This window comes from Mugil cephalus, chromosome 10 (genome assembly GCF_022458985.1).
Source record: "Mugil cephalus isolate CIBA_MC_2020 chromosome 10, CIBA_Mcephalus_1.1, whole genome shotgun sequence".
Taxonomy (NCBI): Eukaryota; Metazoa; Chordata; class Actinopteri; order Mugiliformes; family Mugilidae; genus Mugil; species Mugil cephalus.
The window spans coordinates 102,501-114,244 of NC_061779.1; the positions used below are offsets into that span (position 1 = coordinate 102,501).

Below are 11,744 nucleotides of genomic sequence, written 5' to 3' on the forward strand. Positions count from 1 at the left end.
TCAATCAATCAATCAGTCAATCAATCAATCAATCAATCAATCAGTCAATCAATCAATCAGTCAAACAACCAGTCAAACAATCAATCAGTCAATCAATCAATCAATCAATCAAACTTTTCAAGCAATTCATACAAAATGTATCAAGTGCTTCACACAATAATCCCACCTGCACCCTCCAGCACAGACACAGACACACAAGTTCTACCAATAAGAGCAGAATTCATTTACACAGGAGGAACCAACAACAGCAGGTAAAACCATGAATAAGCAGAAAACGAAAATCATAAAAATGTTACAAGAAAAACAAGAGAGGAAGTGATAAAATTACATGAACTACATAATAAATTCATGAAACCTGTTTCACCAATGTGGCATATTTAATATTTATTAAATCATCAAACTCCAAATCATTCGCTTTGTATTTGGTTCATTAAATAAAATACTTTTCCCAGTTTCTTTATAGCCAATAATCAATTTCATGATACATCCCCTTTTCTCTTCCCTCTATTTTTTTTTGTCTTGTTATAGTTTCCTCTTGTTTTGTTTTCTGTTTTCTGTTTTGATTTCTTTCCTTTAGTTGAAGTCTGTTATTTTGGGGGAAAACTTTTCTTCAAGCCCTTTGAGGGTTTTGCCTTTTTTTGAAGAAAATGAAAGAGCTTATTGTTACTGTATTTCCATTGTAGTTTTTGTTGTTTGTATTTTAAAATTAAAATAAAAAATAGAATAAATAGATAGTTAAGATGGAATTAACAGAGTCTTGAGTCTTGAGTTAAATGCTAACCGACCTAGCCGCCCGCTGCAGCGTGCTGTGTTTCCCAGGATGCCGCTGTGAACCGTGACCTCGGCGGCGTAGACTCGTCCTGGTACGAGGCCCAGACCAGGGATGGACAAGCTGTGCTGTCGGACCCGTTTACCCACGGTCTCATTCACCAGAACCACGGAGCCGTTCATCAGCCGGACGCTGTACCGGTCCCAGTCTCCTTCAGGTGGAGACCAGGTCAGACGGACTGATGTGGAGTCACTGGACATGGAGAGATCCGAGACCTGGTCCGGAACTGGAACAACAACCAGGATTTACCACATGGATGGATGGATGGATGGATGGATGGATGGATGGATGGATGGATGGATGGATGGATGGATAGATAGATAGATAGATAGATAGATAGATAGATAGATAGATAGATAGATAGATAGATAGATAGATAGTGTAGTATATTATCTTCTTGTTCTTCTTATCTGTCCCTTTCCTGTGCTTGGGGGTTGTGAAGGATGTATAAAGTTAAAGGTTAATGGTTAAAGGTCAAAAGGTCATTTACCAGATGCCAGTTCGTAAAACGAACCAGGACATACAACCTAAAGCTTTGTTTGTGTAAGGGGGTTCTCGGGGATGACCATCCTATATAAGGTGACTGTGGGAGCTGAATGGCAGAGGAGATTCGACGATTGGCCAGAGGCTCTCTCAGATTCGGCAAGAGTTTGACATTGTTCTTTCTTGTAAATAAACCTTTTTAAATGCAAGATAAGACTTGTCAGCGGTGATCACTTCTTTCTTCAGCACATCAATATACAACAATAGATAGATGGATGGATGGATGGATGGATGGATGGATGGATGGATGGATAGATGGATGGATGGATGGATAGATAGATAGATAGATAGATAGATAGATAGATAGATAGATAGATAGATAGATAGATAGATAGATAGATAGATAGATAGATAGATAGATAGACCTACCCGTCCAGCCCCTGGTCCTTGTCTCTGAGCTCCGACCTCCAGCGGTGACGTTGACTAAAAGCTGGTAGCAGCGTCCAGGGGTCAGACCCTCAAACAGAGCCTGGGTGGCGTTGGGGGGCAGGCGCTGATGTTGTCGCTGTTGGGGGAACCCCGGCGCCCACAGGGTCACCAGGTAGGCATCCACCCCCCCTCCAGGTGAGAACCAGGACGCCCTCAGACTCTCTGAGCTGCCGTTGTTGTTGAGGATCAGACCTGAAACAGCTGCTGGGACTGAGGAGGAAAACAGGATTAGATCCAGAGCTGCTTAAAACCTTCAGCCTCAGAGTTTTCTACATTTCTCCATAAATAACTTTAAACATCACAAGTCCTGAAAGTCAACAAAGAACCAGGACTAATTCAGAATAGAACCAGTTCAGTCCTGAGATGTTGGTGGTTTCCTGCCATCAACTGATGCTACAACATTTCTACTGGATTAAGGTCAGAACTTTGACTTGTTCATCCATAATCATATTGGAGCCATAACACAGCTGTAATATTTCTGTCTTTGTAAAACCATTTTCATTATGTCGGGATCATTTTCTCCTTCCTCTCTGAACTGAACATCTATAAACTGTGTCAAACATCAGAGACGATAAAACCTCAATCCTTGTTTAACGCTACAGGATTCGTACTCAGCGTGAACAGATTCACTGAAGGGATGAGTTTTCAGGTGGGTGAGGTTTCCAGCTACAGGGGGAGGAAGGGAGGAAGGGTGTGGGGGAGAACATCCTGAACTATCCTGGAAACATCAGCAGAGAGGTAGAGCTGGACAGTCTCTTGGTGTTGACATTGAGACGAACTGACTAAAAACATCCTGTTCTGACGTAAATCAGGTCTGGTCTCTTCATATCTACCTGTGACAGCTGGTGTGGAGGCGGAGCTCTGCAGGCCAACCGCCTCTGTTACCATGGTGATGGTGTACCGGGTACCGGGCTGCAGGCCATCCAGCTGAACGAAGGACACGGTGGTCCTCACAGAGACGTTCTTCACAACAACTTTGTCCGGATCTGTTAGCAGAACCCTGAGGTTCTCCGTCCGGCCCGGCCCGAGTTGCCAGGACACGCCGAGGCTGTCTGAGGACACAGACTCCACCTGCAGCATGTCCACGGGGGACGGAGCTGGAGGACAGGCAAAGAACAAAAGAGGAGTCAGCACTCTGTGGAACTAAAAACACTTTAACCCGTCACAGGCTCTCATTGAAAGACTTGGATTTTCTAAATTTCAACCCTTTAGTTTTGTGAATAGTTTTTAATGTTCCTTTATTAAATCCAGATGAATGAATTCCCCATGTCTGGTTCCTGGTCCTTAAACCTACATAAAACATCATAAGAATACAACACACAATGCAATAATATCAAAGCAGATTAAAATATGTACCGGTGGAGTGGAGTAAGCTATTTTAAAAAGATGTGTTTTGAGTCTGGATTTGAAATGTGTCAGAGAGTCTATTTCCCCTTTCACATCAAAAATCCCGGGTAAATCCGGGTCTGAAAATCCCGGGTTGACCCTCCTTTGGTGATTTTTCACATCGCCACCAGTGTCAGGTCTGAGCTCCCTCTGTCAGAGCTGTGTCTGTTATTTCCTCCCTCTCACACATCATCACGTCGAACACATTTACGGACACTCCACTGCAGGTAAACAGTGGGCAGCGTGGTGTATTTTTGTAACGCTTTTAGTTTGTTGATGACCTGAAGAATGGACCAGTCCTGAATGGATCAGAGTGATTTCCCAAACATGCGTGCTAATTTCAAATAAATTAGCGGGTTGACACAGAATTCCTGTTCACATCAAAGCCGAGCCGATATCCCAGGATCCCCCCACGGCAGCTCTATCAATGTTTATATGTAAATACAGATTCACGACCAGAAGCTTCTTGACAGAGAAGCAATAGATCTAGTCTGAAATTAAACTGTCGTGTTTGGTTTCATCTTTCATTTTATTATTCTTCTTTGCATAGAAACGTCTTTTCTTCTTTATTCATTTTTTATTAATCATTATTAATTTGCTCTTATATCTGGGGCAAAAACATGTGGACAAGTTTAGGGGGACAGGCTGGAGGACAGGCTGGAGGACAGCGTGATGGAAGAGGTTGAGACAGTTGGAAGTGTTACAGAAGGAGACGTTGTCATGGAGACAGGAAACAGAAGAATAGTCTGGGTGGGACAGGATGAGGACAACAACCCCCCCACAAAAAACTCATAATGGCTTCCTCCCTTCACTACTTCCTGATGGTGAATCAGCAACACCCCGAGGACAAAATGTCCAACCGTCCAGAGACACACTGAGGTGAGTCAGTAAATTAAGACGTCAGGACTGTCTCCAATTGAATATGGAGGACATCTGAGAGACACCTAGCTATCAAAAAACCCCGTCCCTGAAACATTCCTGAATGGTTTCCAGAAACCTCCACCTCCTAGTTTGTGGTTTTGATTTGATTTGACTTGATTATTTGATTTATTTGACAATTTCATTTAAAATAACAGCAGCTCTGGTAAAACATAAGTTCAAAAAACAAAAAGAAGAAAAATCAGAATGGTGCAATAAAGCCAGGAGGCTTATTTCCATTGTGTTGGTTGGTGGTTAATGAGTGATTAGTTAGTGGTTGGTTAGTGGTTGTGGTTGGTGGTTGGTTGGTGGTTAATGAGTGATTAGTTAGTGGTTGGTTAGTGGTTGGTTGGTTGGTGGTTGGTTGGTGGTTAATGAGCGATTTGTTAGTGGTTGGTTGGTGGTTAGTTAGTGGTTGGTTGGTGGTTAGTTTGTGGTTGGTTGGTGGTTAATGAGCGATTAGTTAATGGTTGGTTAGTGGTTAGTGAGTGATTAGTTTGTGGTTGGTTGGTGGTTAGTTGGTGGTTAGTTAGTGGTTGGTTGGTGGTTAGTTTGTGGTTGGTTGGTGGTTAATGAGCGATAGTAATGGTGGAATTAGGTTAATGAGTGTTAGTTTGTGTTGTTGAGTGGTTGGTGTTGGTGTATGAGGATTGAGTGTGGTTGTTTGTGTGTTGGTTGTTAGTTGGTTGGTTGGTGGTTAAGTGGATTGTTATGGTTGGTTGGTTGAGTTGTGGGTTGTGGTTGGTGTTGTGGTTAATGAGCGTTAGTTAAGGTTGGTTAGTGGTTAGTGGTGTTAGTGTATGTGGTTGGTTGTGGTGTTAGTTGTGGTTAGTTTGTGGTTGGTTGGTGGTTAATGAGCGATTAGTTAATGGTTGGTAAGTGGTTAATGAGTGATTAGTTAGTAGTTGGTTGGTGGTTAGTGAGTGATTAGTTAGTGGTTAGTTAGTGGTTGGTTGTGGTTAATGAGCGATTAGTTAACGGTTGGTTAGTGGTTAGTGAGTGATTAGTTTGTAGTTGGTTGGTGGTTAGTGAGTGATTAGTTAGTGGTTGGTTGTGGTTAATGAGCGATTCGTTAATGGTTGGTTAGTGGTTAGTGAGTGATTAGTTAGTGGTTGGTTGGTGGTTAGTTGGTGGTTAGTTAGTGGTTGGTTGGTGGTTAATGAGCGATTAGTTAATGGTTGGTTAGTGGTTAGTGAGTGATTAGTTTGTGGTTGGTTGGTGGTTAGTGAGTGATTAGTTAGTGGTTAGTTAGTGGTTGGTTGTGGTTAATGAGCGATTAGTTAACGGTTGGTTAGTGGTTAGTGAGTGATTAGTTTGTAGTTGGTTGGTGGTTAGTGAGTGATTAGTTAGTGGTTAGTTAGTGGTTGGTTGTGGTTAATGAGCGATTCGTTAATGGTTGGTTAGTGGTTAGTGAGTGATTAGTTAGTGGTTGGTTGGTGGTTAGTTGGTGGTTAGTTAGTGGTTGGTTGGTGGTTAATGAGCGATTAGTTAATGGTTGGTTAGTGGTTAGTGAGTGATTAGTTTGTGGTTGGTTGGTGGTTTGTTAGTGGTTAAGTATGGCATCATGTCTTTAGTGTCTGAGGGCTGAATGATCCGTGGTCCAAATGAACTTTAAAACTCATTTCGTTGTTAAACTTTCTGTTAGATCTCACCTGTCCGTACTGAAGCGTTGCTCGTCACCCCGTCCTTCCTGGAAGTCACTGTGATGTTGTTTAGAGTTCCAGGTTCTAGACCCATGATCTGGCAACTTAAGCCATCTCCGTCCATCTTACAGTAGGAGGCATCAGACCAGGACTTTCCTCCAACCACCAGGCTGAAGTTACAGGACAGACCGGCTGATGTCACCTTCACCAGGGCTGAGTCGGTGCTGGAGTTGATCTCCGTCAGATTAGCCAGGCAGCGTGGACCCTCAGAGGTCTGGACCTGGAACAGTAGCGTCAACATGATCACAGTCAGCTGATTCCTTATAAATAACCAGACGGAGGAACCACCAAAGAACCATAGAGGCACCACAGAGGAGACATTCACTGAGATGTTTCTGAAGTTGAAACCTTTTAATTTCTTAGGCAAACATCCACCCACAGAGACTTCATCAGACATGAGACTTTGTTTTGGAGAAAGATGAACGTTGATGTTTGAAATTCCAATAAAGGCAGTTCTTTGGGAGCAAAACCTATTAACTCACCAGCTCTATGATCCAAAATGAAGCCAGAATCAAACATCTAGAGGAACTTTTGAGCATCGCTGGTTTAAATCTGCTGTGTTTCACATGACAAGTCTGTTTATAAACAGAAAGCTGATCATGACCCGGTCGACACCTTCACGTGAAGCTGGTGAATTCTGATCTGGTTCCTCTTCATTCTGCATGGTCCAACAGATCTAAGTCTTCTCCAGAACCAGCCCAGACGTCGTTCTCTCAGAGCTCCATGGATCTTTAAACTCTCTGTCCAGACCAGAAGACGGTAACTCTCTGCAGACCCCTCCCTGCTTTCCTTCCTGCTTCCCTGCAACTTTCTCTGTGGACCTTTAGCTTCAGGCTGCGCCCCATCATCCAAACAGATTCAACTATTGTTTGGCCTGAACTAGAGGTATCCCGCCAGGAAGCCCTCGAATAAACTCTAATTATAGACAAGTTCAGCATCCAGAATTCATGTCGCAGGAGTTTGTTCAAGAAATACATTCAGCAACTTGTTGACAAAGTTCTTCTGATTTTCTTCTTCAGTTTGTGACAATGAGACACTTCCTCACTTCTCTGAATGTGTGAAATTGTCATTATTATTTTGTGATCCTTGTTTGTGAAAATAACGGTTTTGATCACAGCAAAGACTCAGAGTCTGGTTTCTGCAAGAGTTTGTGGAGTTTATGACGTCTTTCTCTGAACTCACACGTTCAAACTTTAATTATTGTTTTTATCTGCATCACTGTCAAAAACAAAACATTCAAAGAGATTTAAATATAAAAAAACACAGAGAATACTTACAGGGGTGGTGGTTGGTTCAGAGGTGGTGGTTGGTTCAGGGGTGGTGGTTGGTTCAGGAATGGTGGTTGGTTCAGAGGTGGTGGTTGGTTCAGGAATGGTGGTTGGTTCAGGGGTGGTGGTTGGTTCAGGGGTGGTGGTTGGTTCAGGGGTGGTGGTTGGTTCAGAGGTGGTGGTTGGTTCAGAGGTGGTGGTTGGTTCAGGGGTGGTGGTTGGTTCAGGAATGGTGGTTGGTTCAGGGGTGGTGGTTGGTTCAGAGGTGGTGGTTGGTCCAGAGGTGGTGGTTGGTTCAGAGGTGGTGGTTGTGTCAGGACTACTGGTTGGTTCAGAGGTGGTGGTCTGAAATGCATTTGTAGTTGAACGAGGTTTGATGCTGGAGGATGGCTTGGGTGGAGTGGTTGTGGGTGGTGGTGCTGGTTCTGTTGTCGCTGGTGGAACTGTGGTTGGTGCATTGGTCAGACTTGGTGATGGTGCAGAGGGCTGTGGATGATCTGTGGATCCAGTAGCTGTGGGAGGAGTCTGGTAAGAGGTCAGCAGGTTGGGATGGGTGGATGGGGGATCTGCCTCCACGACAGATGTAGACATTGAAGGGGGATGAGGGGAGGCGGTGTTGGAGGCCATGTTGGAGGCGGTGTTGGAGGCGGTGTTGAAGGCCATGTTGGAGGCGGTGTTGGAGGTCATGTTGGAGGCCATGTTGGAGGCGGTGTTGGAGGCCATGTTGGAGGCCATGTTGGAGGCGGTGTTGGAGGCCATGTTGGAGGCCATGTTGGAGGCGGTGTTGGAGGCGGTGTTGGAGGCCATGTTAGAGGCCATGTTGGAGGCGGTTTTGGAGGCGGTGTTGGAGGCCATGTTGGAGGCCATGTTGGAGGCCATGTTGGAGGCGGTTTTGGAGGCCATGTTGGAGGCCATGTTGGAGGCCATGTTGGAGATGGTGTTGGAGGCGGTGTTGGAGGCGGTGTTGGAGGCCATGTTGAAGGCGGTGTTGGAGGCGGTGTTGGAGGCGGTGTTGGAGGTGGGGGAGAATCTGTCGGTAAGTGGATTTGTTGTAGATGCTGGGTCTGGATTTGACTCAGAAACAGAAGATGTGGATTCAGACGACGTCTCAGACCTAAACGTGACGTCTGTCGATCCTCCAGACTTCAAAACCAGACCTGGTCCAGCTCTAGTCCACAGGAGACCAGTGTGGGACAACAATGCAATGGTCTCTGTGGTGTCTGGAGAGGTTCTAGACCCAGTTCTAGACTCTGTCCTCTCTGGAAATGTTCTAGACTCGGTCCTATCTGGAAATGTTCTAGACTCGGTCCTATCCGGAGATGTTCTAGACTCGGTCAGATCTGGCAATGTTCTAGACTCGGTCCTCTCCGGAGATGTTCTAGACTTGGTCCAATCTGGAAATGTTCCAGACTCTGTCCTATCTGGAAATGTTCTAGACTCGGTCCTATCTGGAGATGTTCTAGACCCAGTTCTAGACTCGGTCCTATCTGGAGATGTTCTAGACCCAGTTCTAGACTCGGTCCTACCTGGAGATGTTCCAGACTCTGGTAGGAGTGAGCGGACTGTGGTGACCCCAGTGTTTCCTCCATGTGATGCAGTGATCTGTGGATCTGAACCAGAACTCGGTGACCTCCTGGTTGGATGTCTGCTGATGTTGTTCACATCTGTGCTGAAACTGTAAATGCTGCTTCTGGTTCTTTCAGTCTGAGGTGGATTCGGGTCAGGACGTGTGACGGCGTCAACAGCGCTGGAGACATTCAGAGGTTTAAGTGTTGATGAGTCTGGAATAAAGAAAGAGAAGAAACATTCAACAGTTACAGACCTGGACCCACATTCAAAGAGTTTCACCTAGAGGCCAAATGCTCAGAAAACTCTAGAACCCTGATGTTTCCTCAGAGTTGTTCCTAGATGGAGGCAGAGATGAAAGGTTCCTAAAGAAGGTTCTGCAGTGAGATGTGCTGAGAGCAGGGAGGAGAACTTTAAGAGGCTTAGAGAGGAGAACATGGTGGAAAGAAGAGGAGGAGAGATGTTCTCCAAACACTGAATGATTGGATGGAGCAGGAATCCAGCCCCTGAGACATTTTACCTGGTTAATACCACATGGATGAAGAGCAACAATGGTTTTAAAGTAGATCTACTATTTATTTCTCTTCAGTCTCATAGATCAGATTCTAGGATTCAGTCTGTGGATGTGACTCGTTCTATGGATCAATGACATGATCATATGCAGCAACGGGCTCAAGCCCAGCTCCTCCCTGCACCTCCTCCCTAACATCACTCCTCCTCACTGCCACCTCCTCCCTGACACCTCCTCACTGACACCTCCTCACTGACATCACACCTCCTCACTAGCACCTCCTCACCAACATCACAGCTCCTGTCCTGGAGTCACTCCTCAGACCAGACTCCTTTAGACTCAGCTAGGAGCTACACCAGAGGACCTGGACCTGGAGGACCTGGAGGAGGACCTGGAGAAGGACCTAGACCTGGAGGAGGACCTGGAGGAGGACCTGGAGGGAGACTGGTCAGTGTCTCTAGAATAAATTGGTCCATGGGCGTAAAGCTAAATGATGGTTCAGACACATGAGTGAGACATCTTATTTTCTGAGGACGCTGCAGGACTCAGAGAGAGAGACCTGGACATCAGTGTCTCCTTGAGGGCAGATCAATCTAAAACTGTTTTAGGTTAATGTGAAGCTCCAGATGTTTTCCTCCCTGACGGCGTCCATCTTGATGGACATGTCCAGTCAGCTGGTGTCTCAGAAGACAAACCCCAGATCTGTAAAATCAGTTTCTGTTTCTGCTGTTCTTTGAAAGACAGAGGTCAGAGCTAAAAGTCTGAACCCCAGCCGTCATTCAGTCCAGTTTAAGGACCAGGACCGGGACCAGGACCAGGACCAGGACCAGGACCAGGACCTGAATGTGTGACTGAGCTCTGCTCCTGCTGATATATTTTAAAGTGTCTCACTTCCTCAAACACAGACTGATGTGAATCAGCCGAGTTCTGCTTCACTGAGCCAGAACTGTTTCAGTTTTAAATAGTTTTTTAATGTGAAAAAAGAAGAAACCAGCGTCAGAACAGAACATCGGTCAAATCTGATTAAAGTCACTTCTCTGCTCATGTTTAAAACCAGAACTCAAAGGGTTCCATCACGGGGAAAGACAGCCAGGACCATGAAAATGACTAGAACTCGGATCAGGACGCGAGAGTCTTCTTAGTAATGGTCCTGCTTTATGACGGTTGGATCTGGGTCTGAGCTCCACCAGAATCCTCCCGGGGTCCAGACAACGTCAAAATATTAGGAACAAGACTGAACACTGAACTCGTCACGTCTCCACTAGCGTACCTAATGAAGTGGCCAGAACAAATGTTCAAGAAGAAAACAAACACACAGAGCCGAAGCCCAACGAGGTCTGGATCAGAACCAGGACTAGATCAAACCGGATCGGTGGGACTACTTACGGGCAGAGCTGGAGACCAGGATCAGAGCGAGGATCAGAGCGTCCATGTTCGTCCTCCAGCTTCAGAGTGAAGACTGAAGGGAAGTCTGAGGGAGGAAAGAGGCAGCGAGCCACACTTCCTTCAATTCAACTGGACGAGGTCGGAAATACCACAGAGGACGTGTCCTCTAGTAAACACCACCGGCCCCAGGTTGGTATTCTGAAACCTGCTCTAGACTCGCTGGTCCCAGGTTGGTAGTCTGAAACTTTCTTCTAGACTCGCTGGTCCCAGGTTGGTAGTCTGAAACTTTCTTCTAGACTCGCTGGTCCCAGGTTGGTAGTCTGAAACCTGCTCTAGACTCGCTGGTCCCAGGTTGGTATTCTGAAACCTGCTCTAGACTCGCTGGTCCCAGGTTAGTCTGAAACCTGCTCTAGACTCACTGGTCCCAGGTTAGTCTGAAACCTGCTCAAAGGTTCAGCACCAGCTCCTCCCTCTGACAAAGATTCAGTTTGATCCAAAATGTTTCAAATGAAAAAAAAAAAAAAAGCCTCAGTCTAGAGACAGGACCAGGACCAGGACCAGGACCAGGACCAAGACCAGGACCAGGGCCAGGACCAGGACCAGAGTTGTTGGTTTTTCCGCCACAGAACAAAGAAGGGAAATTTATTTTATTGATAAATATAAATATGGTGAAATGTGTTGATGTTGATGTGAGGAGGACAGAGTCTAAGAGGAGGACAGAGTCTAAGAGGAGGACAGAGTCTAAGAGGAGGACAGCCCCCCCCCCCCCCGACATCCTGTCCTTGTTGGGAGGAAGACGAGGGAGAGGAGGAATTCCTCGTCCTCCTCCCTCCACATCCTGTCTGAGCTGCATTACCTCCACGTTAACGGGTTTATTATTATTATTATTATTATTATTATTATTATTATTATTATTATTATTATTATTATGTAAAGGTGTAAACGGTGTCTGGCTCTGACAGGGCAGGAGGAGCAGGAGGAGGAGGACGAGGAGGAGGTGGAGGAGGAGGAGGAGGAGGTGAATGTGTTTCCTGACACGCGAGGGTGGAAACAGGACACTAATGTCTCCGTGTGGACGTTTAAACCTCAGAGCCGTTCTCCACCTCCTTCCTTCATCACTCTGTCCTCATCAGGGACAGGGGTCAGAGGTCAGGAAGTCTCCCTCTGATTGGCTGGGGACCAGGAAGTGACCTGCGACCTGTGGA

The 11,744-nt window shown here is 45.8% G+C and overlaps 1 protein-coding gene across 1 annotated transcript in view; it reads right to left on the reverse strand.

The window, feature by feature from the left end:
- The window catches only part of LOC125014607 (receptor-type tyrosine-protein phosphatase beta-like), a 25,935-nt gene extending 14,809 nt beyond the window's left edge, over window positions 1-11,126 (reverse strand). Inside the window, exons 1-6 of the mRNA XM_047595831.1 lie at window positions 10,540-11,126; window positions 7,086-8,857; window positions 5,758-6,028; window positions 2,635-2,898; window positions 1,742-2,011; window positions 786-1,055 (exon numbers count right to left, since the gene is read on the reverse strand). Coding sequence (XP_047451787.1) covers window positions 786-1,055; window positions 1,742-2,011; window positions 2,635-2,898; window positions 5,758-6,028; window positions 7,086-8,857; window positions 10,540-10,585 — 2,893 coding nt within the window. The 5' untranslated portion in view covers window positions 10,586-11,126. The remainder of the gene's footprint in view (window positions 1-785; window positions 1,056-1,741; window positions 2,012-2,634; window positions 2,899-5,757; window positions 6,029-7,085; window positions 8,858-10,539) is intronic.
- Between the last annotated feature and the right edge of the window lie 618 nt (window positions 11,127-11,744).